This window comes from Octopus sinensis, linkage group LG28 (genome assembly GCF_006345805.1).
Source record: "Octopus sinensis linkage group LG28, ASM634580v1, whole genome shotgun sequence".
In the NCBI taxonomy this organism is placed as follows: domain Eukaryota; kingdom Metazoa; phylum Mollusca; class Cephalopoda; order Octopoda; family Octopodidae; genus Octopus; species Octopus sinensis.
The window spans coordinates 9,592,588-9,620,328 of record NC_043024.1 but is presented as its reverse complement, the minus strand read 5'-3'; the positions used below and the strand labels follow the sequence as shown (position 1 = coordinate 9,620,328).

Genomic DNA, 27,741 nt, shown 5'->3' with positions numbered 1-27,741 from the left:
CTGCGTCTGCAGACAATCTGCGGGAAACAGGATGTCTCCACATGCGGGATTGTTGGGGACCGCTTGTGAAATCCACATATTCCTACGAAACTTCTTCCATGAGTAGAAGAAGCCGACTCAACCCGCCTAGGGTGAATGTCGCCGCAAGTACAAACAAGTAAGTAAGCGAGAGAGGTAAGATGTGAAAATGAATGATAAAAAAAAAAAACAAGAACAATTGCAATAACATTGACAAGACAGGATTAAATTGGAAAATAAAAACCATTTCTTTCTTTCTTTCTCTTATTATTTTTAAGTCTCTCCACGCTCAGAAATTTATAAACACTTTACAAAATAGTTCCAAATTAATAAATAGAAAATTTGCACCAATATGCTTGTTAGTTGATCAATGTCCTTGTCTGGGATTTTAGTTTATTTTGTCTGTTTTCTTTTGTTTTTTTTTTGTGTGTGTGTGTGTGTGTATAGGGGGGTTGTGGTGTGTGAAGCTGGCCAAAAAATAGAGGAATCTCAAGGATGCAGTCGTCTTAATCCGCCAGATTTAACAACAACAACAACATCGACAACAAGACGAAGAGGCGTTCCGCTCTGCTCAGAAGAAGACCTTCCTGTCGCCGTAAGCCAGCGTGGCTGGGGTATCGTTGCAAGAATCGGTTGATGTGAAACGCTCATTCAGTGAAACTCCGGTCTGCAAAAAAACAACAACAACAACATCAATCTACTGCTTAGAATTTTCTTTAAATGTAAGATGATAGACATTAAAAACAGAGAATGGTGAGAGTAGAGAAGAAAGTTAGTTCTTAACACCCCCCCCCCGTAACCCTACCTGGCCCTCCACATTTAATCATTCCATCTTTGAACTTCTCAGCATTAGCATCTGGAATTTTTTCGGTTTGAACGGCAGTTTTTTCTAGCAGTATCATATGAAATTGTCACCCATAATTATGACCCTAGTATCGATCTATTGCATTTCAATCTGTTTTAGGGTTAGGGGTAGGGGGAAGGGTATCTTTTTTTTTCTTCACAAATGTAAATAAACCCAATCTGTTTCTTAAACAAGGGACATATTCATACGGCACAGAATGTTTTCACCTCAATAGACGTCAGTGATTGGTTGAAATTGCAGAAATTGAAGAAAAAAATCAACAAATATCTTACAAACCATAGAATTTTCTCAATAAAGCCAAGAGAAAAAGATGTTTTATAAACACATTCTACCAGTATACGAAGTTTAAAAGTGTTTAGTTACCTAGAAATTATGTTAAAAACTGCTGTTCTGACCAAAGCCTTGTGAGTGGATTTCATAGACAGAAACTGAAAGAAGCCCGTCGAATATATATATATAGGTGCAAGAGTGGCTGTGTGGTAAGTAGCTTGCTTACCAGCTACATGGTTCCAGGTTCAGTCCCACTGCATGGTACCCTGGGCAAGTGTTTTCTACTATAGCCCTTGTGCCGACCAAAGCCTTGTGAGTGGATTTGGTAGACGGAAACTGAAAGAAGCCTGTTGTATACATACACACATATATATATGAATGCGTGTGTATATGCTTGTGTGTGTGTCCCCCCAACATCGCTAGACAACCGATGCTGGTGTGTTTTCGTCCCCATAACTTAGCAGTTCGACAAAAGAGACCGATAGAATAAGTACTAGGCTTACAAAGAATAAGTTCTGGGGTTGATGTGCTCGACTAAAGGTGGTGCTCTAGCATGGCAGCAGTCAAATGACTGAAACAAGTAAAAGAGTAAAAAGAGTATATGTGTATGTCCCCATAACTTAGCGGTTCAGCAAAAGAGACCGATAGGATAAGTATTAGGGCTTACAAAGAATAAGTCCTGGGGTTGATTTGTAAGACTAAAGGCAGTGCTCCAGCATAGCCGCAGTCAAGCGACTGAAACAAGTAAAAGAGTAATTAAATTATTAATATACTAGCGGTGCCCCAGCATGGCCACAACCTTATGGTTGAATAGAATAAAAAAATACTTACTGATCCAGGAACATAAAGGCCAGAAGTGAAGTTGAATTTCAGAGACTAAAATAAAAAGAAATTAATAAATTAGTGAAATCATTAATTAGGAGAATTTATTGAAACAAAATATAACTCCGCCCCCACCTCCCATCATCCAGCAAGTCTGTATAAACATAATTAATGCAGTGAGAATAATAAATAAAACCTGGGACATATCTTTCGATTTGTTTCGCAACATGGCCCCCCACCTCTCTGTATGTAAGTAAGTAGAAATACAGTTTTGGAGTGGTTGGCGTTAGGAGGGGCATTCAGCTGTAGAAACGTTGCCAGATCAGATTGGCAGCGAGCTGGCAGAAACGTTAGCACGTCGGGCGAAATTTGTAGCCGTATTTCATCTGCCGCTACGTTCTGAGTTCAAATTCCGCCGAGGTCGACTTTGTCTTTCATCCTTTAGGAGTCGATAAATTAAGTAACTATTTCGTTACTACCCACATGGGGCTAAACACAGAAGGGACAAACAAGGACAGACAAACGGATTAAGTCGATTATATTGACCCCAGTGCATAACTGGTACTTATTTAATCGACCCTGAAAGGATGAAAGGCAAAGTCGACCTCGGCGGAATTTGAACTCAGAATGTAGTGGCAGACGAAATACCACTAAGCATTTCGCCTGGGTGTGCTAACGATTCTACCAGCTCGCCACCTTATAAATTAAGTACCAGTTACGTACTGGGGTCAATGTAATCGACTTAATCCGTTTGTCTGTCCTCTCTGCGTTTAGCCTCTTGTGGGTAGTAAAGAAATAGGTATTTCGTCTGTCTTTGCATTCTGAGTTCAAATTCCGCCAAGGTCGACTTTGTCTTTCATCCTTTCGGGGTCAATTAAATAAGTACCAGTTACTCACTGGGGTCAATGTAATCGACTTAATCCGTTTGTCTGTCCTCTCTGTGTTTAGCCCCTTGTGGGCAGTAAAAAAATAGGTATTTCGTCTGCCGCTACGTTCTGAGTTCAAATTCCGCCGAGGTCGACTTTGCCTTTCATCCTTTCGGGGTCGATTAAATAAGGTAAGTAACGCACTGGGGTCGATGTAATCGACTTAATCCATTTGTCTGTCCTTGTTTGTCCCCTCAATGTTTAGCCCCTTGTGGGCAATAATAAAGAAATAAGATCAGATTGGAGCCTGGTGCAGCCACTGGCTCTCCAGACATCAGTCAAACCGTCCAACCCATGCCAGCATGGAAAACGGACGTTAAACGACGACGACGATGATGATGATCTCAGATATGAAATGTCCTAAATAAGTGCTGGCTATAATTTCTATAGATAATCTGTAGAGGTGACCATCGCACTTCGTAGACCAAGGGAAGGAATTCCATAGCACTAATGAAATTACCTCCCTTCATTTGTACTGCCTGTCATGTGACAAACCTGTCTATTGATGTCAAATAGCAGTTTTACCCCAGAAACATTAAAATGAAATTTTCTGTGTAATATAGTGAGGTGAATGTATATAAATAATGGGAAAATGGAAAAAAGTGTGTACATAACAGTATGTGCATTTAGTGATGTATAGATAGTACAATGTGTGCGTGTGTGTGTGTATATGTATCATTATCATCATTTTGTGTCCGTTTTCAATGGTTTAGACCAGTGCTTTTCAACCTTTTTGCTGGAGCGGAACCCCAAGAAAACATTTCACTGGCTCGAGGAACCCCTGTGCAATAATTTAATTGTCTTATGCACACATATCTGCCGCAGGAGAATTAAAAATTACTGTCGATTTTAGCAGTTTTGTAACTTCTTGCGGAACCCCTGGACTGTACTGGCGGAACCCTAAGGTTCCACGGAACCCTGGTTGAAAACCACTGGTTTAGACGGTGTACCCGGAACTGGTAAGCTGGAGAGCTGAACCAGGCTCCAGTTTGATTTGGTTTGGTTTCTATGATAAAATATGAACATAAACAGTGAAACACTGGGGGAAAAAAAAGCCAACTTACATTTCTCTGTCTGACATTGGGCACAGGTTGGTTAGCAGGATGTCTGTGGGGAGGAGAAAAACAAGAGAATTTTAAAATATTTATAAAACATAAAAAATAATAATAATAATAATAATAATGAAATTATTGTATACAGCACAGGAGTGGCTGTGTGGTAAGTAGCTTGTTTACCAGTCACATGGTTCCGGGTTCAGTCCCACTGCGTGGCACCATGGGCAAGTGTCTTCTGCTATAGCCTCGGGCTGACCAAAGCCTTGTGAGTGGATTTGGTAGACGGGAACTGAAAGAAGCCCGTCGTATATATGTATATATGTATATATATATATATGCGTGTGTGTGTTTGTGTGTCTGTGTTTGTCCCCCTAGCATTGCTTGACAACCAATGCTGGTGTGTTTACATCCCCGTCACTTAGCGGTTCGGCAAAAGAGACCGATAGAATAAGTACTGGGCTTACAAAAGAGTAAGTCCCAGGGTCGAGTTGCTCGATTAAAGGCGGTGCTCCAGCATGGCCGCAGTCAAATGACTGAAACAACTAAAAGAGTAAAGAGTAAGAGAGTGCTCAGGTGCACCACAACTTGTCAAAAAGTGCATATAAAGAATATGCAGTAATGTACAAATGTCTGGAAAGCTTGCGTGTGTATGGAGGGGAGAAAATCAGGTGTAGTGTTGGCGAATGTCAGGAAGCATGGAAGTTTTGAAGGATGCAGTGCTCCGACAACTAACAACTGATGCCGGCAGTTTGTTCCATGCTTCAGCAACTCTTAGCGTGAAAAAATGTTTCCGAAAGAAAATTTAATAATTTTAATAATAATAATAATAATGAAATTATTGTATACAGTGCTCAGGTGCACCACAACTTGTCAAAAGTGTGTATAAAGTATATGCAGTAATGTACGAATGTCTGGGAAGTGAACAATGTATGAGTCAGATACATGCTTGCGTGTGTACAGAGGGGAGAAAATCAGGTGTAGTGTTGGCGAGTGTCAGGAAGCATGGATGTTTTGAAGGATGCAGTGCTCCGACAACTAACAACTGATGCTGGCAGTTTGTTCCATGCTTCACATAAACATACATAAACATAGATAGATACACATACATGCACAAACACACAGAGACACATACACAGCCACATACATTTATTATTGTGGGAGAGACAGACAGAAAAGCAGAAAAGCCAGATACCTACGGAGAGACACACATGAACGCATTAGGCAGATACCGATACACACACACACACAAATAATTTAGGTGAAGACAAAGAACCATTAAGAGTTATTTCCTCTTCCTTCAATTACTTCCTTTGTTTGTTACCAACCTCTTCAACATCTCCCTCCATCCTCCTACCAGTGCATGGTTTGAATGTCAACACGATAGTGAAACAAGGGTGCTGGATATGGAAGCTATGTACAGCCTGATATATATATATATATATATATATATATATATCATCATCATCGTTTAACGTCTGCTTTCCATGCTGGCATGATTTGGACGGTTTGACTGAGGTCTGGCGAACCAGATGGCTGCACCAGACTCCAATCTGATCTGGCAGAGTTTCTACATCTGGATGCCCTTCCTAACGCCAACCACTTTACAGAGTGTAGTAGGTGCTTCTACGTGCCACTGGCACAAGGGCCAGTCATGCGGTACTGGCAACGACCATGCTCAAATGGTGCTTTTTATGTGCCACATGCACAATATATATATATATTTATAAACATGGTGGTTGTCTACTCCTTATGCAGAGTTTGACCACCTCCTGTACCTACACCTTAGAACCATCATAGAATCTGATGTGGCTTTTTAAACCAGACTATGTTCTGAAAAGACACCCACATAGATTGCACATCCGATTTGGACCACCAAGCACTGCAGACGAAATACGGCTACGAACAATATGGCCACACCATCTCATTTGGTTTCTCAAAATCATAGCTTTAATTGAGGTGATGCCTGCAGATGCAAGGACATCTGTGTTTGAAGTAAAAGAACTCTAATGTTTAAAATGCAATTAAGGCACTTTTGGTGGAACTGTCCTAACAATTTAAAAAGTCTTTCATAACATGTCCATGTTTCACAATACAACAGGGGTGGTAAGACAAATGATTTTTAAAGAGCCAACTTTGTATTGTTATTTATATGTCGCTGGTGCCAAACGTGTGACTACAAGCCACCAAATGCTTTTGCTGCCCTTTGAATAGTACAAAGCATGTTAACGTTTAAATGATTCTGCCAGCTCTCACCACTTTGAGGTGGCCCTGTTCCACTGGGAGTGCGATGTTAGTGTCCAAGAAATACCATAGCACAAATGTGCTGAGAGAAAAAAAAAACCCTGGGAATAAGAGTTATGAGATGTGGTGATATTCATGACTGAACTGGTACAGACACACGTGATGTGTACGGATGGTGAGAACTGGATAAAGAAATGTTGAAATTCCAGGTGTGAGAGGAAAACCAAGAAAGAAAAAAAGAAAGAAGCTATGAATGTAGAACCTTTCTGAAGGAGAAAGCAAATGATTATAATAAGCAGAGAGATGCTGGGTGGGACGGACAAGACTTGTCAAATTCGTGACAGGCAGGGACACAGGAGACAGGTAAATAGGTGGTCAGGCAATAACGACAGTGACGACGTATATACGCCTCTATATAGAGTGTGGATAAGCCAGTTGCCACAGTATCTATCTGTCCAGAGATAACACTTTTAAAGGACTTACAATGTTAAAAACACAACAAAGATCAAAGTCCATAAATAAGAGATATTATCTCGGGATAAATACTGAAGTAAATGGCCTACCAACATTGTATATACATTAAGTATGATACAGTGATGGCTCAGTGGTTAGAGGGCTGGGGTCACAAATATGAGGTTGTGAGTTCGATTCCTGGATCAGGCTGTGTTGTGTTCTTGAGCAAGACACTTTATTTCATGGTGCTCTGGTTCACTCAGCTGTAGAAATGAGTTGCGACATCCACTGGTGCCAAACTGTATTGGCCCCTTTGCCTTTCCCTCAGATAACATCGGTGGAGTGGAGAGGGGCGGCTGGTATGCATGGATGACTGCTGGTCTTCCTTAAGCAACCTTGACCGGACTTGTGCCTCGAAGGGGAAATTTCTAGGTGTCCTCTCATGATACAGAAATGTCCCAGTAAATCACAAATGACAGGCTCAAATAAAGACTACATTTGAGAATGTATTTCCATACGTCTTTAAAAAAGATGGGAGAGTCATGGCTGGAATGACCCCAACATCTGATCAACCATGGTTAGTCTACTAGTAAGGTACAATAGTGAAAAAGATAGTAGCTTTATCAAGCTGTGTGGCCCACCACCAACCATCGTGATGATTTTTGACTTCAGGGTCAATTTAAATTCAAGTCATGATGTCATAAACTTGTTCTTGCAATTCTCAACATGTGTGGCAAGGGTGGAGAGGAGAAGCAGCACTAGAGACTGTATTTTGACACTGCGCTCAAAGTGGCTCAGGCCATGCAGTCATTTATCATGGATCCTGAAGAAGTGATGGAGCCCAGCAGCCCCTGAACAGAAATTTTTTGGGGATCTCTTGCCCCTCCATAGCCTGAGGACGGGGGTCAAGGGAGGAGGACAAGGAGGGGAAAAGAAAGAATGAATGAAAGAAAGAAATTACCGAGAAGAGTTTTGAACACTGATGGTCATGATTTTTGATGGACTGTCTTGCATGGATGTAGATCGCCAACTGAAACAACAAAAATTTAATATTTAATTACAGGCGGGTTAATTAACATATGCTCCACTAATTACAACTTGAAAATCGAAATCATTCAACATCAATGGAAATTGTAGCTGAGATACCAGCGCCGGTGGCACGTAAGAGAACCATCCGAACGTGGCCGTTACCAGCGCCGCCCCGACTGGCCTCCGTGCCGGTGGAACGTATAAAGCACCACCCGACTGTGGCCGTTGCCAGCCTCATCTGGCCCCCATGCCGGTGGCATGTAAAAAGCACCATTCCAATCATGGCCGTTTGCCAGCCTTGTCTGGCACCTGTGCAGGTGGCATGTAAAAAGCACCATCCGATCGTGGCCGTTTGCCAGCCTCGTCTGGCCCCCGTGCTGGTGGCACGTAAAAAGCACCATCCGATCGTGGCCGTTTGCCAGCCTCATCTGGCACCTGTGCAGGTGGCATGTAAAAAGCACCATCCGATCGTGGCCGTTTGCCAGCCTCGTCTGGCACCTGTGCAGGTGGCATGTAAAAAGCACCATCCGATCGTGGCCGTTTGCCAGCCTCGTCTGGCCCCCGTGCTGGTGGCACGTAAAAAGCACCATCCGATCGTGGCCGTTTGCCAGCCTCATCTGGCACCTGTGCAGGTGGCATGTAAAAAGCACCATCCGATCGTGGCCATTTGCCAGCCTCGTCTGGCACCTGTGCAGGTGGCATGTAAAAAGCACCATCCGATCGTGGCCGTTTGCTAGCCTCGTCTGGCCCCCGTGCCGGTGGCATGTAAAAAGCACCATCCGATCGTGGCCGTTTGCTAGCCTCGTCTGGCCCCCGTGCTGGTGGCACGTAAAAAGCACCATCCGATCGTGGCCGTTTGCCGGCCTCGTCTGGCACCTGTGCAGGTGGCACATAAAAATCACCCACTACACTCTCATAGTGGTTGGCGTTAGGAAGGGCATCCAGCCGTAGAAACATTGCCAGATCAGACTGCTAGCATGGAAAACAGACGTTAAACAATGATGATGATGATGATTAGAACACATCGTTAACATCATCTATTGGTTCTTTGTTTAGCTTCGGTTATTGTTGTGTAGCCATATTAGGACACCGTCTTAAGTTTGCTTGCCAACCAAATGCCACATGGTTCCAGGTTCAATCCCACTGTGTGGTACTTTGGGTCAGTGTCTTCCACTATGGTTCTAAGTGGCGAGCTGGCAGAAACGTTAGCATGCCGGGCGAAAAGCGTAGCCGTATTTCGTCTGGCATTACGTTCTGAGTTCAAATTCCGCCGAGGTCGACTTTGCCTTTCATCCTTTCAAGGTCGATAAATTAAGTTCCAGTTACGCACTGGGGTCGATATAACCAACTTATATTTGTGTTCATCCTCTACTGCTGTTTGAGAACCAGTGTTGGTTTGTTTTCATTCCCAAAACTCAGTGCTTTAGCAAAGTTAACTAGGCTTAAAAATAATTACTGGGGTTGATATGTTCATCTAAAACGCTTCAAGGTAGTGCCCCAGCATGGCCACAGTCCAATGGCTGAAACAAGTAAAAGACAAAAAAACAAAAAAAAAAAACAACAAACAACCATACTCACGGTCGACGTTGCTTCATTCTTCCTTGACTGTTTAACGATAACGAACTGTTAGAATGACGGGTCGTCAATGACAACTGGCTACTTTTTGACTTCAACGACAAAGTGCTGTTGTTAAGGTTGCGTTTTGACAGTGACGGATTCGAGAAATCACGGTTGCTAGCAAAATTTCTTCTTCGGTTTCGCATTTGTTGTTGCGACTTCCAGGATGTGTTGTTGATAAGGCGTCTGGAATTCACCCCCGACGATGGCTGGTGTGATTGAAAAAGGAAAAACATAAATAATTAATAACAAGTTTTAAAGCAGAGAGATGGTAGAATCATTTCAATTCAATTCAATTCAGTTTTTATTGGCTCAAAAAGCAAAAAGCAAGGCCATGTAAGGGGGACATGGAGTTATGTACAGGGTGATGTTCATGCAAAGAGTTCAGGCCATTTCTGGTCAAGAGAGACTTTGAACCGAGTGGTCGTTGGCATCTTCACTATCTCGTCCGGCAGCTTATTCCACGGATCCGCGACCCGGACAGAGAAAGCCCCTCTCCTTCGATTGAGATGAAGTCGTCAGAGATAGAACTTTTCAGAGTGACTCCGCAGCTGATGCTCTGGAGCAGGAGTGAAGAACAGCTCTTTCGAGAGGTTATACTTTCTGCTTAGGATGTTGTGGGGCCATGTCAGGGGACAGGGAGTTATGTACGGGGAAGGTGGTCATACAAAGAGTTCAAGCCATTTCTGGTCAAGAGAGACTTTGAACCGAGCGGTCGTCGGCATCTTCACCATCTCGTCCGGTAGCCTATTCCATGGATCCGCGACCCGGAGGGAGAAAGCCCCTCTCCTTCGATTCAGATGAAATCGTCGTAGATAGAGCTTATCGGAGTGACCCCGCAGCCCACGCTCTGGAGCAGGAGTGAAGAACAGCTCTTTCGAGAGGTTATACTTTCCGCTTAGGATGTTGTGAGGCCATGTAGGGGAACAGGGAGTTATGTATGGGGAAAGTGGTCATACAAAGAGTTCAGGCCATTTCTGGTCAAGAGAGACTTTGAACCGAGCGGTCGTCGGCATCTTCACTATCTCATCCGGCAGCTTATTCCACGGATCCGCAACCCGGACGTAGAAAGCCCCTCGCCTTCAATTGAGATGAAATCGTCATAGATAGAGCTTATCGGTGTGACCCCGCAGCCCACACTCTAGAGCAGGAGTGAAGAACGGTTCTTTCGAGAGGTTACACTTTCCGCTTATGATGTTGTGAGCAAGAATGAGATCACCACGGCGTCGTCGTTTTTCTAGAGAAAAAAGGTTGAGCGTCCTCAGCCTTTCTTCATAAGACAAATGCTTGAACACCAGGAAAAATGCTCGGCAGCCCTTTAACTGTCTTTACACACTGAATTGCCTTTCATCCTTATGGGGGTCGATAAGATAAGTACCAGTAGAGTACTGGGGTCACTGTAATCAACATACCCCACTGCCTCTGAAATTGCTGGCCTTGTGTCAAAATTTGGAGTCAATAATAATGGGTCTTTCTACTATAGGCACAAGACCTGAAATTTGGGGGAAATGGGGTTAGTCAATTACATTGACCCTGGTATTTGACTGGTACTTATTTTATTGATCCTCAAAGGATGAAGGGCAAAGCTGACCTCAGTAGGATTTGAACTCAGAACGTAAAGAGCTGGAAGAAAAGCTGCCAAGCATTTTGTTTGTAGTCTATTAATTCTCCCAATCTATTGCCATATACTCTTTACTCTTTTACTTGTTTCAGTCATTTGACTGCGGCCATGCTGGAGCACCGCCTTTAGTTGAGCAAATCGACCCTGGGACTGAAACAAGTAAAAGAGTAAAACAGTAAAAATTAGTACTTATTTCATTGACCCCCGAGTGGATGAAAGGCAGAACTGAAGTCGGTGGGATTTGAACTCAGGACGTAAAGCCGGCAGAAATGGCGCTAAACATTTTGTGCGACGCACCAACAGGTCGGCCAGCTCACCACCTTCATCATCATCATCATCATCATCATCGTTTAACGTCCGCTTTCCATGCTAGCATGGGTTGGACGGTTCGACCGGGGTCTGGCAAGCCAGGAGGCTGCACCAGGCTCCAGTCTGATCTGGCAGTGTTTCTACAGCTGGATGCCCTTCCTAACGCCAACCACTCCGAGAGTGTAGTGGGTGCTCTTTACGTGCTACTGACACAGGTGCCAGACGAGGCTGGCGAACGGCCACGCTCGGATGGTGTTTTTTACGTGCCACCAGCACGGAGGCCAGGCGAGGCTTACAATAATTCATTCTACTATACACTCAAGGCCAGGTATGGCTCGAGAAGGAACAGACAACACCTCATGATTCTCATACATATACACATCAATAGAGTAAGGTACTACACACACAGACACACACACAAACACACACATGTATTACACTTACCGGTAGTCCTCGTTTAGTTGCGACGATGTTGTTACGCATCACCTGAGCGTTGATTTTCGACAAGGTACTCTTTGCCTTCCACAAAGCTTGAATAGCTTGTTTCTGGATCTGCTGAAAACCGCTTCCGCCGCCGACCCTGCTGCCGGTCCGCTGTATCCCGCTGCTGCCGGTCCGCTGCATCCCGCTGCTGCCACCTCTGCTGCTGCCGCCTCTGCTGCTGCTGCCCCGCTGGAGCCTGTTCACCGCTGCTCCACTCCTACCCCTCTGGCTACCACCTCTCTGTAACCGGCTCACTGCACTGGTTCCGCCCCGGCTGGCGTCCTGCCGGGTCCCGCGGAACACTCTCGTGCCCCTGCGGCCACGTGTGAAGGGCAAGTTTCTCGATGTCGTCCGATTTTGAACTGAGCTTTTCTGTGAAAACTTCTTTGGCTGTGATTTTTGCTGGAAGAAAGGAAAACAAAAAGATTCAATTCCCTAAGTATCCAGATGACCGTCAAATGCAATATTTATTTTATTCACACTGATTTAAATTAATCAGGCATTATCTTGTAGCTTTGAGATTCTGATGATGAGATTGTCTATTTTTAGAAAGACATTGTCAAGTAGGTGTGAGAGGCAGGATCTGGCCAGTTTGAACATAAAACAGAATATTTTGGCCAAATATGCTAAGATACCAATTAAAATTTTAGATTTTTAAATTTAATTCAATTTTAACTGTCCATTTGTTACAGATTAGATGGATCCAGGTTCTAATTCTAGGAATGTCTATTCAATCTTTATTTACATCACTTAGCGGTTCGGCAAAAGGGAATATATAGAATAAGTACTAGGATTCCAAAGAATAAGTCCTGGGGTCGATTTGCTCGACTAAAGGTGGTGCTCCAGCATGGCCACAGTCACATGACTGAAACAAGTATAAGAGTAAAGAGAAGTTTTCATTCACAGCATCAGAACTACATTTTAAGATAACTAATCTCAAATCTCAAAGAAATAGTTGGAAGAAATTTAACAAGCAAGTATGTTAACGACATTTTAATTTAATCAGAATTAAAATATTTGATATAAATCTTTTGATATGTACAGCTATTTGTGACTTACTTTTGTTTTTGCTTAGGGCAAAATCATCATCATCATCATCATAATTTGATAGATTTAATATCCATTTTCCCTGCTGGCATAGGTTGGACAGTTCCACAGAAACAGGCAGGTCAGAAGACTGCATCAATCCCTGCTGTCTGTTTCAGCTTGATGCCCTTCAAATCTTTTGAGGATTGAACCTAAGGCCCCATGGTTGAGACGCATGCCTCTTAAGCACACAGCTCCAACTACATGCACCTCCAGGAGCTAATAATTACAAAGTTAATTAGTCTGGCAAATGTAAATTTCTGTTTAGTTTTAATACTTACTGAGGTGTTTGTGCTATTCGTAGCCGTTTTCTGTGATGGAGTCAAACTCTGTTGACTGAGGGACTGAGTACTCCTGCCTGTGGTCCTCCGCGACCAAACTCTACTGCGTCTGCCCCTCGTTTTAAGGCTGGTGCCCGTACTTGGTGTACCGGTCGTTGTGTTCGCTTGGCCTCTACCCCGAAACCTGCGGCCTCGGCCATAGCTGCCCCTCCCTCGGTTTCCTCGGCCACCCTGTCCCCTCTTCGATACTCCGTTCAATTTGATGATTTCATCTGGTGGCAAAAAAAAAATAAATAAAATAATTAACAATTACACAATCAAGAAATAAAGATAAACTAAAAAAAAATACATCTAAATGATGATGCCAACCATGCCCACTTGTAGTAGTGAGGGTTTCAAATTCTGATACAAGGCCAGTAATTTTAAGATCAAAGATATGGAAGCTATAACATATGACGAGGATATTTCTGTTGTAATACACTGCCTCTGTTTCAAGTAATTATGAAATTAACGAAGAATTTAGTAAGACACATCATCATCATCATCGTTTAACGTCCGCTTTCCATGCTAGCATGGGTTGGACGATTTGACTGAGGACTGGCGAACCAGATGGCTGCACCAGGCTCCAATCTGATCTGGGAAGAGTTTCTACAGCTGGATGTCCTTCCTAACACCAACCACTCCAAGAGTGTAGTAAATATATATATATAAAAGTAAAGGCGGTGCTCCATCATGGCCACAGTCAAATGACTGAAACAAGTAAAAGAGTATATATCATCATCATCATCGTTTAACATCTGCTTTCCATGCTAGCATGGGTTGGACGATTTGACTGAGGACTGGCGAACCAGATGGCTGCACCAGGCTCCAATCTGATCTGAGTTTCTACAGCTGGATGCCCTTTCTAACGCCAACCACTCCGAGAGCGTAGTGGGTGCTTTTATGTGCCACCGGCACGAGGGCCAATCTGGCGGTACTGGCAACTGCCATGATCGAAATGGTGTTTTTTATGTGCCACCTGCACAGGAGTCAGTCCATGGCACTGGCAACGACCTCGCTCGAAAGTTTTGTTCAAGTGCCAGTAAGGCGACGCTGGTAACGATCATGCTCAAATGGTGCTTTTTATGTACCCACTGACATGGAAGCCAGACAGCTGCTTTGGCAGTGATCCCGCTCAGATGGAGCTGTTAGCGCTCCACTGGCACAGGTGCCAGTCATCGAATTTGGTTCAATTTCGATTTCACTTGCCCCAACAGGTCTTCGCAAGCAGAGTTTAGTGTCCAATGAAGGGAGGCTGGTATAGGTGCCAGTTGTCGAATTTGGTTCGATTTCAAATTCAATTTCAATTGTCATTATTAAGCTGGAGTTTTGAACATAAATTAGCATGCTTTGCTTTGACTTCATGAGACTGTTGTAAAAGAGTGTTACTGCCATGCAAGGGGTGACCTTCGTTGGCAATCATCACCATTATCGTTTAACGACCTTTATTCTCTAGAAAAACGACAATGCCGTGGTGATCTCATTCTTGCTCACAACATCATAAGCGGAAATGTAACTTCTCGAAAGAGCTGTTCTTCACTCCTGCTCCAGAGCGTCGGCTGTGGGGGTCACTCCGAAAAGCTCTGTCTGCAACAATTTCATCTCAATCGAAGGAGAGGGGCTTTCTCCGTCCGGGTTGCGGATCCGTGGAATAAGCTGCCGGACGAGATAGCGAAGATGCCGACGATCGCTCAGTTCAAAGTCTCTCTTGACCAGAAATGGCCTAAACTCTTTGCATGAACACGCTCCCTGTACATAACTCCATGTCCCCCTACATGGCCTTGCTTTTTGCTTTTTGAGCCAAAAAATTAACTTAACTTAACGTTCACCTTCCATGCTAGCATGGGTGGGACAATCTTCTGTAAAAAGAACATGTGTTGGAAATGGGGGAGGGTTGTCAGAATGAAGGACACCCAGCAATAGAAAATTTGCCATAACAAACTGTATGTGTGTGTAGGATAAAAAAAATTTTTTTTGAATGGCTTAATTAGAAAATGATCTTGGCCAGAATTACATCCCTCCACAAAGTGGTGTCTGCTTACCAAAGAGAGGGTGTATTGTGGGTGAATCTGAGAGCGGACTTAGCCTGGCTGCACGAAACCATGGGATTCTTCTTACCACAGTCAACAGAGGGACTGAACAATTCAACAGCAAAGGAAATGAATGAAAAAAGAAACTGTCTAGCTCAGGACGACCTGGGCCCTTTGGCAGGGTGCCTTTGGCTGAGGGATATTTAATACTTATGACGGATATTTAATACTCTACATTTCAGACAATATCTCTCTCTCTTTTACTATTTTACTTGTTTCAGTCATTTGACTGCGGCCATGCTGGAGCACCGCCTTTAGTCGAGCAAATCAACCCCGGGACTTTTCTTTGTAAGCCCAGTACTTATTCTATCGGTCTCTTTTTGCCGAACCGCTAAGTGACGGGAAAGTAAACACACCAAGCAATGCTAGGGGGACAAACACAGACACACACATATATATATATATATACATATATACGACAGGCTTCATTCAGTTTCCGTCTACCAAATCCACTCACAAGGCATTGGTCAGCCCGGGGCTATGGGAGAAGACACTTGCCCAAGATGCCACGCAGTGGGACTGAACCTGGAACCATGTGGTTGGTTAGCAAGCTACTTACCACACAGCCACTCCTGCGCCTATACCCACTGACTTATGGTCTCTTAGCCGACTCACATTCGTGTGTGTGTGTGTGTGTGTGTATGTTTATGCATAAAAAGGCTATGATAAAAGGCACATATGGCCCAAGGTTCAAGGGTCCAGTAGAGTAGGATTGAACTCAACACCCAATGATAGCAAATTAAACTGCTTAACCATTCGATTTATGCAACATCCACACACACACAAACTCTCTTTCACTCTTTCATTTGTTTCAGTCATGTGACTGTGGCCATGCTGGAGCACCGCCTGTAGTCGAGCAAATCTACCCCGGGACTTATTCTTTGTAAGCCCAGTACTTCTATCGGTCTCTTTTTTGCCAAACCGCTAAGTTACGGGGACGTAAACACACCAGCATCGGTTGTCAAGCAATGCTAGGGGGACAAACACAGACACGCAAATACATATATATATATATATACATATATACGACAGGCTTCTTTCAGTTTCCGTCTACCAAATCCACTCACAAGGCATTGGTCGGCCCGGGGCTATAGCAGAAGACATTTGCCCAAGATGCCACACAGTGGGACTGAACTCGGAACCATGTGGTTCGTAAGCAAGCTACTTACCACACAGCCACTCCTGTGCGTGTATCTTTTGCCTTTTACATGTTTCAGTCTGTGGCCATGCAGGAGCACTGCCTTGAAGACTTTCATCAAACTAGTACTTGTTTTTTTTGTTTAAACCTGGGATTTCTGTGTCTTTTGCTTGACTACTAAGTTGAGGGGTATAAACAAACCAACACTGGTTATCAAGCAATGGTAGGGAACAAATATACACACACACACACAACATGCTTCTTTGTTTTTTTTTTATCTCACAAAGCTTTGACCAACCTGAGGCTATAGCAGAAGACATTTGCCCAAGGTGCTATGCAGTGGGACTGAACTCGGAACCATGTGGTTCGTAAGCAAGCTACTTACCACACAGCCACTTCTATGCCTACTCTATTTACAAACAAAGAAAGGCACTCACTCAAACACAAACACACATCCACAAAAAGCAATCAAGTACTGACTCCTATCTCCCCCTTAACAACAAGGAATGCAAATCCCTATAGGAAGGGGGGGGGCTGTAGCTGCTGGGGGAAGAGGGGACATATAGAGAGTGAGAGTGAGATGGGGGGGAGAGTGAGGAATTGATAAGTGAAGGCGAAATAAATTTAGCAAGGATGAATGAGGGAAGGGACCGCAATGAGTCGACTGTTTCACCACAGAGCGAAGGAAAGAAAAAGGGAGAGAAAAAGATTAGGATACAGGAAGAACAGAAGGTACCCAGATCCCCCAAGCCCCATACCCCCATTCAGCTTGTGGTGAATACTGTGAGGGTGGAGATTTAGGCCTTATAAGGGCACATGCTTTCCTATGGTACAAGGCACTTCTCCCCACCCACCCCCAGGACAAGGTCCAATTCTAGAGCAGTGGGAAGAGGCAGTTTTGGAAGGGGTCATATATGGAAAGGTTTGTATGGGTGTGTTACATAAATTACATTGAAAAGGGAGATATACACACGTTATATAATATACATATAAATATTTGTATAAATATGTAAAGTTGTATAAACATGTGTTTATATTTATACACACACAAACACATTAATATGCACACATGCAGGTATATATTATATTTATAATGTATACATAAAATATATGTATATAATGTATATGTGTGTATGAGGGGATATATAAGGGGATATATATATAGCTTGAATCTAGGGTAGGTGGTGACTAGGTGTGTGATCGAAGGAGGCTGGAGAGAGAGAGAGAGAGACAGACAGACAGAGGGGAGAGAGGAAGATGTAATGTATATATGTGTGTATAAGAGGATATATAAGCCTTATATATATAGCTTGAAATCTAGGGTAGATGATGATTAGATGTGTGATCGGAGGAGGCTGGAGAGAGAGAGAGAGACAGACAGACAGAGAGGAGAGATAGGCAGACAGGGACAGAGCAAGGGCAAGCATCTGAAGAAAAAGGTGACGAAGCAAAGACAGGTAACATACAGGGTATTAGGAACCCAAGTGGGAAAGTTGAGAGTAAGGATCGGCAGTGGAAGACCTAGGACAACTATGGTTCAACATTCTTATGATCAAAGGCATTCTAGCCATGGCCACCCCACGTTAACTGTCTAGAACTACATTATCCAGTGTACTTTTATTTTTAGCAGATTTATAACCATGAAGGGGTAGGCATGGTTGCAGGGGTTAAGAAGTTCATTTTGCAACCATGTGGTTCGGAGTTCAATCTCACTGCATGATACCCTCAGCAGTTCTGGGCTGACCAATGCCTTGTGAGCAAATCTGGTAAATGGAAACTGTGTGGAAGCCCACCAGATAAGTGTGTGTGTGTGTGTTTGCCACCCGGCCACCACTGCTTGTTGTTTGTTTGTTCCTTCTTGAGCCATGCCCGGCTCATAAGGGCCGGTTTCCCGGTCTCCTTGGCGTATAGGTTCCCCCACCTGGACGGGACGCTGGTCCGTCGCAGGTGAACTGCAAGATGCAGGAGGAAAGAGTGAGAGAAAGTTGTGGCAAAAGAGTCAGCAGAAGTTTGCCATTACCTTCTGCCGGAGCCGCGTGGTGCTTAGGTGTTTCGCTCATAAACACACACACACATCGCCCGGTCTGAGATTTGAACCCACGATCCCTCGACCGCGAGTCCGCTGCTCTAACTACTAGGCCACGTGCCTTCACGTTACCACTGCTTGACAACCAGTGTTGATTTGCTTATGTCCCTGTAACTTAGCAGCTCAGCAATAGTGACTGACAGAATGGGAACCAGATATAAAGAGAAAAAAAAATCAAAAATAAGTCCTGGAGGTTCGATTAAAACCTTTCAAAGCAGTGCTCCAGTATGGCCTTAGTCCAATGACTGAAACAAGTAAAAGACAACAGATAAAAGATGTAGAGGGGGTTTCTCACAAGGGTCTGAGAGAAAGGGAAAAAAAAACTCCATCTTCTCACATATGTGGAGGGGGTGCAGTGGGGGTCAGATCTAGACTGGATAAAGGAAATCAAGTGTGACTGCAGGGAGCAATGAGCTGTTGTTAAAGGAAAGGGGGTTTGGGGGTTTAAAAGGGGACACATAGAAAGGCTGTTGAAACACACATACACACACACAACATGGTTCTTCCCCCTTCAGTCTTTCAATAAAACTGAAAGGGGGCAGGGAATAGGCAGTTGTCCCCTTGAGAATGAAATGAAGTAAAACAGAATAAAAGAATATATACTCTTTTACTTGTTTCAGTCATTTGACTGCGGCCATGCTGGAGCACCGCCTTTAATCAAGCAACTCGACCCTGGGACTTATTCTTTTGTAAGCCCAGTACTTATTCTATCGGTCTCTTTTGCCGAACCGCTAAGTAAAACGGAATAAAAGAATATATACTCTTTTACTCGTTTCAGTCATTTGAGTGCGGCCATGCTGGAGCACCGCCTTTAATCGAGCAACTCGACCCCGGGACTTATTCTTTTGTAAGCCCAGTACTTATTCTATCGGTCTCTTTTGCCGAACCGCTAAGTAAAACGGAATAAAAGAATATATACTCTTTTATTCGTTTCAGTCATTTGACTGCGGCCATGCAGGAGCACTGCCTTTAATCGAGCAACTCGACCTCGGGACTTATTCTTTTGTAAGCCCACTATCGGTCTCTTTTGCCGAACCGCTAAGTAACAGGGACATAAACACACCAGCATCGGTTGTCAAGTGATGTTGTGGGGGACACAGACACACAAACACACACATGCATATATATATATATATATATATTATACGACGGGCTTCTTTCAGTTTCCATCTACCAAATCCACTCACAAGGCTTTGGTCGGCCCGAGGCTATAGTAGAAGACTGAACCTGGAACCATGTGGTTGGTAAACAAGCTACTTACCACACAGCCACTCCTGCGCCTATACTTAAATGTAAGTTATTATTAGTTTCATACTGTATAAACAGAATAAACGGACAGATTTATAGAGCATGCCTTATACTTCCAAGCTATCCTTCAGAGTCAAATACACAACAGCTTGAAGGATTGGTTGTGTCTTCACACCATAGAACCCATAGTAGTTCATATTTACTGCATATATTAAATATTTGTCATTTATCTCTCATTGGATGGACACGAATGTGCATTGTCTGTTTTAATTAAAAAATTCTATATGTGGCTGAAGATTGCTCGACATTTTAAAACTGATGTAATACTTACAGTGTTTAATAAAATGAAGTAGCATGAAACAATTGTACTACACTACCTTGGATATCCTTGTTGCTTGTTTTGATTATCACGCCATTTGATTTATATGGATAATACCATATGAAATTCTGGTGCCTTTAACTTCAGTACCATATATTTGGATATATATACATACGACAGGCTTCTTTCAGTTTCTGTCAACGAAATCCACTCACAAGGTTTTGGTCGGCCTGGGGTTATAGTAGAAGACACTTGCCCAAGATGCTATGCAGTGGGACTGAACACAGCCACGCCTACACCTCATCATCATCATCATTTAACGTCTGTTTTCCATGCCAGTATGGGTTAGAAGGTTCGACCGGGGAATGGGAAGCCAGGAGGCTGCTCCAGGCTCCAGTCTGATCTGGCAGTGTTTCTACAGCTGGATGCCCTTCCTAACGCCAACCACTCCATGAGTGTAGTGGGTGCTTTTTATGTGCCACTGGTACAGGGGCCAGAGGGGGCTGGCAAACGGCCACGATCAGTTGGTGCTTTTATGTGTCACCAACATGGATGCCAGTCAGGCGGCACTGGCATCTTCCACGTTTGGACAGTGCTTTTTATGTGTCACCGGCATGGGTATCTGAACTACAATTTCCATTTGATTTTTATATATATATTTTTACATATATATATATATATATATATATAGAAATATGTTACAAAAAGAAAATAGAAACTACACATGGAAATGTAATATATATATATATATATATATATATATAAAATATCTTTTTGTTTTTTCGTAAATTCTCCCTATATATATATGAATTAGTTATAAGAATTCAGTCGAACCAATGCACACATAGGCTTCCAGAAATGGCTAGAATCAATAACGTAGAATTCACAGTGAATTAAACAACAATGAAGGAATCAAGTACTGGCAGGATACTATAGATATGCAAATACCAAATCCATAAACCATAAATATGACTCTGGGGTTGGCCCTAGGTGTGACATAATAATAAAAATGACAACATAAATATCATAAATTTTAAATGCCATTTCTGCGCTCTTATATACATACAGTGGGGGAGAAATATATATTCGTACATGTCAAAATTCTTTATTTATGTAATTTCTAATGAACATAGGCGCAGGAGTGGCTGTGTGGTAAGTAGCTTGCTAACCAACCACATGGTTCCGGGTTCAGTCCCACTGCGTGGCATCTTGGGCAAGTGTCTTCTGCTATAGCCCCGGGCCGACCAATGCCTTGTGAGCGGATTTGGTAGACGGAAACTGAAAGAAGCCTGTCGTATTTATATATATATATATATATATATATGTATGTGTGTGTTTGTACGTCCGTGTTTGTCCCCCTAGCATTGCTTGACAACTGATGCTGGGGTGTTTACGTCCCCGTCACTTAGCGGTTCGGCAAAAGAGACCGATAGAATAAGTACTGCGCTTACAAAGAATAAGTCCCGGGGTCGATTTGCTCGACTAAAGGAGGTGCTCCAGCATGGCCGCAGTCAAATGACTGAAACAAGTAAAAGAGTAAAGAGTATAAATGGGATGTACCAATACTATATTTGCATACATATGCATAAACTAAGAATATGCAAAAGAAACTAATAAATTATAGTAACTAAAGAATTTATATCCAAGAAAAACGATTTTACAAACGTACGTTCCCATGGCTTTATCGATCGCATTCTCACCTGGAATCGATTGTTGTAATTTTTCCAAGACTTTTCAAGGCGTAGGAGTGGCTGTGTGGTATGTAGCTTGCTTACGAACCACATGGTTCAGGGTTCAGTCCCACTGCGTGACACCTTGGGCAAGTGTCTTCTACTATAGCCTCGGGCCGACCAAAGCCTTCTGAGTGGATTTGGTAGACGGAAACTGAAAGAAGCCCGTCGTATATATGTATGTATATACATATATGCATGTGCGTGTCTGTGTTTGGCCCTCCGACATTGCTTGACAACCGATGCTGGTGTGTTTACGTCCCCGTAACTTAGCGGCTCGGCAAAAAAGAGACCGATAAAATGAGTACTAGGCTTACAAAGAATAAGTCCTGGGGTCGATTTGATCGACTAAAGGTGGTGCTCCAGCATGGCCACAGTCACATGACTGAAACAAGTAAAAGAGAGACTTATACACGCCCTGATACCGTCGGTATCTACATATCAAATTTGAGCACAATCGGATGGAGGATGCCCAAGATCCTAGAAGACACACAGACAGACAGAACGGATTTTATATAATAGATATATATATAAGCAGGTGTAGCTGTGTGGTTGGGCAGTTTGCTTCCCAAATATGTTTTACCATAGCCCTGGGCTAACTAAATCCTGGTGGGTGGATTTGGCAAATGGAAACTAAAGGAAGCCCATTATATGCATGTCATTATTTAACTTTGTATGGCAAGCATTTGATTAAAAAAAGATCCAACCATGACTATCCCCTTTTTAAGGACCCCCTCAATGTCTTTTTACAGTTTTTTTATTTACATTTTTACCTTCAAGTCACGGTGTAACTTGAGGTAGATTCGACTGCTATTTCTAGCAGATCCAGCCACAACACAAGATTCTCTAGGATACATAATCAGCGACATTCTAACCGTGATCATCCCGCCTGGCGTGATCACAGTTGGACCGTTATTGTTTAGCCCTAGGTCAGTCTGTCCTGATTTAGGAGACGTATATGATCACAGGCAATGGGTTAGAACATATGGCCAGAGCTTATAAGCTGGAGAGATTATCCAGCCGTTTGGTTTAGTATTATTTCTACAGCTGGATGCCCTTCCTAATGCCAACCACTTCAAAGTGTGTACTGGATGCGTTTTTGCATGGCATCAACATTATTGAGGTCACCATGTCACAGACAAGTCAACAAACCCCAAGGAGGGAGGAAGTTGTCTGTGTATGTTAAATAGGGGTTAAAATGTGAGGGAAGAGGTTGAGGGTAAAGCAGGTCCTTATTGTAGGGAAGCCACATGGCTACTCACAATTATGAGTAGAGAATGAATTAGAGGTATCTTCAAGGAGAAAGACAGTGGTGATGAGGTGTGTGTATGTGTGAACCCTTGTCAAGACATCACGTGATGGTTGTAAAGGAGTATCACCATCATAGATGGATGGCAGCACTCCGTCGGTTACGACGATGAGGGTTCCGGTTGATCCGAATCAACGGAACAGCCTGCTCGTGAAATTAACGTGTAAGTGGCTGAGCACTCCACAGACACGTGCACCCTTAACGTAGTTCTCGAGGATATTCAGCGTGACACAGAGAGTGACAAGGCCGGCCCCTTGAATTACAGGTACAACAGAAACAGGAAGTAAGAGTGAGAGAAAGTTGTGGTGAAAGAGTACAGCAGGGATCACCACCATTCCCAGCCGGAGCCTCGTGGAGCTTTAGGTGTTTTCGCTCAATAAACACTCACAACGCCCGGTCTGGGAATCGAAACGACGAGTCCGCTGCCCTAACCACTGGGCCATTGTGCCTCCACACCACCATCATAGAAACAACATTGCTTACCCTAAATCCTCGAGTATGGTTCGCCCTTGAGTATAATACGCAGGGGATTTTTAGGGGGTTGTACCTCTGAAAACCCTAAACCTTGTGTATAATACGCACGCCTTCTCTAACTTGAGTTGTGCGTAATTAAGCTAGCAGCACCTAGTCGAACAAACACTTCCACGCATGTGTAATACAATAATGGTGATTTTGACCGTTAAATTTTGGGAAAAAAATGCTGATTATACTCGAGGATTTACGGTATTTCTTGTCTCCCACGGAAAACCTGCCTGGCTTTAGATATATATTAGCTTGTCTGGAAATAGGGGAGGATTGCTGACAGGAAGGGCAAGGGGTATCATATGGCTGTAGAAAATCTGACTCAACAAGTTCCATGTAACCCATTCAAGCTTGGAAAAATGAACATTAAGATGACAATAATGAGATATATATTATATCTTCATGCGGCACGTGGCCATTGCCAGCGCCACCTCGAATGGCCTTCATGCTGGTGGCAAGTAAAAAGCACCAACCTATCGTGGCTGTTGCCAGCCTCGCCTGGCACCTGTGCTGGTGGCATGTAAAAAGCATCCACTGCACTCACGGAGTGGTTGGCATTAGGAAGGGCATCCAGCTGTAGAAACACTGCCAGATCAGACTGGAGCAGCCTCCTGGCTTCCCAGACCCCGGTTGAACCGTCTAACCCATGCTAGCATGGAAACCGGACGTTAAACGATGATGATGATGATGATCAAATATACTCTGTTGCTTTTGTTCTATGTCCTTAAATGAAATTTCCCGATCAACAGAAATAATTCAACTCTTCTTTTATAGACAAGTTTCTGGTGAATACTGATCCGTTCCGAGTGCAGCAGTTTTATGAGGTGGTATCAAAAAGTTCCCCACACTAGTTCTGAAGCGCAGAAACAGAGGGCAACATATGGTTGTGTTCACAGTAAGAGCTAGCAGGGACCTTCATGAGGCCATGTGCTGAGTGACACTGTTGTGTTTACTTTGCAAGTTGTGAATTTTGTGATTTTTGGCACCCTTGCTAGCGGGGTGCAAAGAGCACCATACGAGTGTGATCGTTGACAGAGTGGCTGAGTGGCTTCTGTGCCAGTGGAACTTAAAGGGTACCATTCGAGCGTGATTGTTACCAGCGTCGCCTTACTGGCACTTGTGCCCTGTGCTAGTAGGGTGCTAAGAGCACCATCTGAGCGTGATTGTTGCCAGAGCGGCTAACTGGCTTCCGTGTCAGTGGCATGTAAAAGGGCACCATTTGAGCGTGATCATTACCAACGTCGCTTCAATGGCACCAGTGCCGGTGGCATGTGTAAAAAGATTCAAGCGAGGTCATTGCCAGTACTGCCTGACTGGCCCCCGTGCTGGTGGCATGTAAAAGCACTCACTACACTCTCGGAGTGGTTGGCATTAGGAAGGGCATCCAGCTGTAGAAACTCTGCCAGATCAAGATTGGAGCCTGGTGCAGCCATCTGGTTCGCCAGTCCTCAGTCAAATCATCCAACCCATGCTAGCATGGAAAGCGGACGTTAAACAATGACGGTGATAATCTACAAGAGAGCCCTAAGGATATGATCGACCAGCACTGACCAGGGGCTAAGCAACACCACCACATTGTACTTCAGCCAATAAGACACCTATGTGGTTCATTTGATCTACAGGAAATAGCAACCAAATTTTCCTTCAATCACACAATCTCTTCTTAATGTGGTCTTGGGATGGCTACGACTAGAACGCCTTTGATAATAGATCTACTCAAGTAGGGCCAACCGAGGGCTAAACAACAGCAAGTGATTACACTGATGCATTTAGCAAAAACTACTACAATTCTACAATGGACGAAGATAGGAGGGTCATGGCTGGTAATGTCATTGAACATGGATGATAGCTGACACCAGAAGACTCTTCCTGGTTGGTGGGTCTGCTAGAAATGGCAACTAATTCCCCATGTACTCAAACCCTGCATTCACAAAGAAATGGACATATTTGATACTGTAATCTTAGATACTGATGAAATGGTCACGCCTGGAATGTCTTTCACCATTGGTCTACTCGATCAGGATAGACCCGTGGTTAAATAATAATATTGCACATTGTATAATGTAGTCTTAGGCGTGATGGGTCATAGTTGGACCATCTTTGATTTTGTCTCTTAAGAAGGACAGACAGATAGACCTAAGGCCGGTACCACTTAAGAAGAGTGGTCCCGGTGCGCGCACTCGCGCATCCGCGCTAGCTAGTCGTGACTAGTCGATCCTTACTTTGTGTTTTTGTTTTATTTACTTTGCTAAGTAGTCGTTGTAGGATCGACTAGTCACGACTAGCTAGCGCGGATGCGCGCACCGGGACCACTCTTCTTAAGTAGTAGTACCGCACATTGTATAATGTAGTCTTAAACGTGATGGTCATAGTTGGACCACACTAGCGTAATTAGAACTAACATTACTATAGACAAAGACGGATTCACAACAGTTTACGTCAACAGAACCAACAATACACAGAAGTGGCGTGCGTGGTCACGGTTGGATTGCCTGTGATCATATCCGTCTCCTAAATCAGGACAGACTGACCTAGGGCTAAACAATAATGGTCCAACCGTGATCGTCCCAGGCGGGATGACCACGGTTGGAATGGCGTTGATTATGTCTCCAGGGGAATCTTGAGGGGATAGTCACGGTTGGATCGTTTTTGATCATATGCTTGCCTTACAAAGGCAGAGAATGTTTATATTACGGCGTGCGTAGTCACGGTTGGATTGCCTGTGATCATATCCGTCTCCTAAATCAGGACAGAACAATAATGGTCCAACCGTGATCGTCCCAGGCGGGACGATCACGGTTGGAATGGCGTTGATTATGTCTCCAGGGGAATCTTGTGTTGTGGCTGGATCTGCTAGAAATAGCAGTCAAATCTACCCCAAGTTACACCGTAAATTGAAGGTAAAAATGTAAATAAAAACCCGAAAAAAGACATTGAGGGGTCCTTAAAGAGGGGATAGTCACGGTTGGAACCTTTTTTAATCATATGCTTGCCTTACAAAGGCAGAGAATGTTTATATTACGGCGTGTGTAGTCACGGTTGGATTGCCTGTGATCATATCCGTCTCCTAAATCATGACAGACTGACCTAGGGCTAAACAAGAAAGGTCCACAACCGTGATCGTCCCAGGCGGGACGATCACGGTTGGAATGTCGTTATGTATCCTAGGGTATCTTGTGTTGTGGCTGGATCTGCTAGAAATAGCAGTCAAATCTACCCCAAGTTAGACCGTAAATTGAAGGTAAAAATGTCAATAAAAACCCGAAAAAAGACATTGAGGGGTCCTTAAAGAGGGGATAGTCACGGTCGGATCCTTTTTTAATCAAATGTTTGCCATACAAAGGCAGAGAATGTTTATATTAGGAGATTGTTAAATAAACAACGGCCACGAAACGTCGCTACCACGCCATCTTACAGGGTATATATACAGATATCTCGCTTTATGTGTGGATAAAGGGTAGCACGGGTGGATTATACATACATTTGTGTAGATAATTCAGTGAAATATTTGTGGAGAAAAGCAGTGGGTGTATATAAAAAAGACGGATATAAAAGGCTGGACTCACCCAGGGACATGTCGATCTTATCGGCCATCTTAGCGACGTCTGGTTTCTTGTTGTTGTCGGAAATGGACGGAAAACAACGAATTATTCCGGAAGCGTGTACACTCACACACGCACAACCAGCAACAGCCGCGACGTGGAGGGAAGGGCAGGCCGATCGTTCGGGTCGGGTCTGCTAGAAATAGCAGCAAAGGTTTCAAAGTCTATCTCTCTCTCTCTCGGATAATAAACTCTTTGTGTTCTATAAGATATGTGAAGGATACATATTCATAATGTCTGAAAGAAAATCAGAAGGGAAAAAACATATAAAAACAAGTATTGAGGTTGAAAATGGTTTAGGTTTGAAAAAAATGTATCGAAATATAAAAGAGATGAATTAAATTATTAGCAATATAATACAAAAATATATAATTAAAAGTAATTTAAATGTTATTATAAAATATTATGTAAGAGAAGTAAAAAAAAATAATACTTTAAAAGAATTTTTTAAAAAATAGTTCTCCACATCTCCGCGTTCGGTTCACTTACGACACTGGTTCCGATATCGAACGTGGCGTTGTCGGAGAGAACGTCACCCTCTCACTATTACTCTTTATATTTTCCTCTATTTGTCTCTCTATC

The 27,741-nt window shown here is 43.4% G+C and overlaps 1 protein-coding gene across 2 annotated transcripts; it reads right to left on the bottom strand.

Moving 5' to 3' along the window:
- Positions 1 to 288: 288 nt before the first annotated feature.
- On the bottom strand, positions 289 to 27,741 carry LOC115225853. 2 transcript variants are annotated; one of them, XM_036514531.1, is made up of 10 exons: positions 27,593 to 27,741; positions 27,124 to 27,396; positions 13,077 to 13,348; positions 11,895 to 12,111; positions 11,671 to 11,864; positions 9,258 to 9,505; positions 7,612 to 7,680; positions 3,966 to 4,008; positions 1,985 to 2,029; positions 289 to 685 (listed from the first exon to the last, which is right to left on the bottom strand). In XM_036514531.1, the coding sequence occupies exons 2-10, from the start codon at positions 27,149 to 27,151 to the stop codon at positions 590 to 592; spliced, it is 1,212 nt and encodes a 403-aa protein (XP_036370424.1). In that variant the 5' UTR covers positions 27,152 to 27,396; positions 27,593 to 27,741; the 3' UTR covers positions 289 to 589. The 2 variants fall into 2 exon arrangements, with proteins under 2 accessions (XP_036370424.1, XP_029652701.1); XM_029796841.2 differs by having other exon boundaries at positions 11,671 to 12,111.

Bases quoted from the DNA above. Each gene is read 5' to 3' on its own strand.
- LOC115225853 (XM_029796841.2), bottom strand. From the start codon at position 27,151: ATGGCCGATAAGATCGACATGTCCCTGG. The intron at 13,349-27,123 runs GTGAGTCCAGCC...TTTTGCCACCAG, and splicing joins TAAGATCGACATGTCCCTGG to ATGAAATCATCAAATTGAAC. The intron at 686-1,984 runs GTAAGTATTTTT...GTTTTTTTGCAG, and splicing joins GCCTTTATGTTCCTGGATCA to ACCGGAGTTTCACTGAATGA.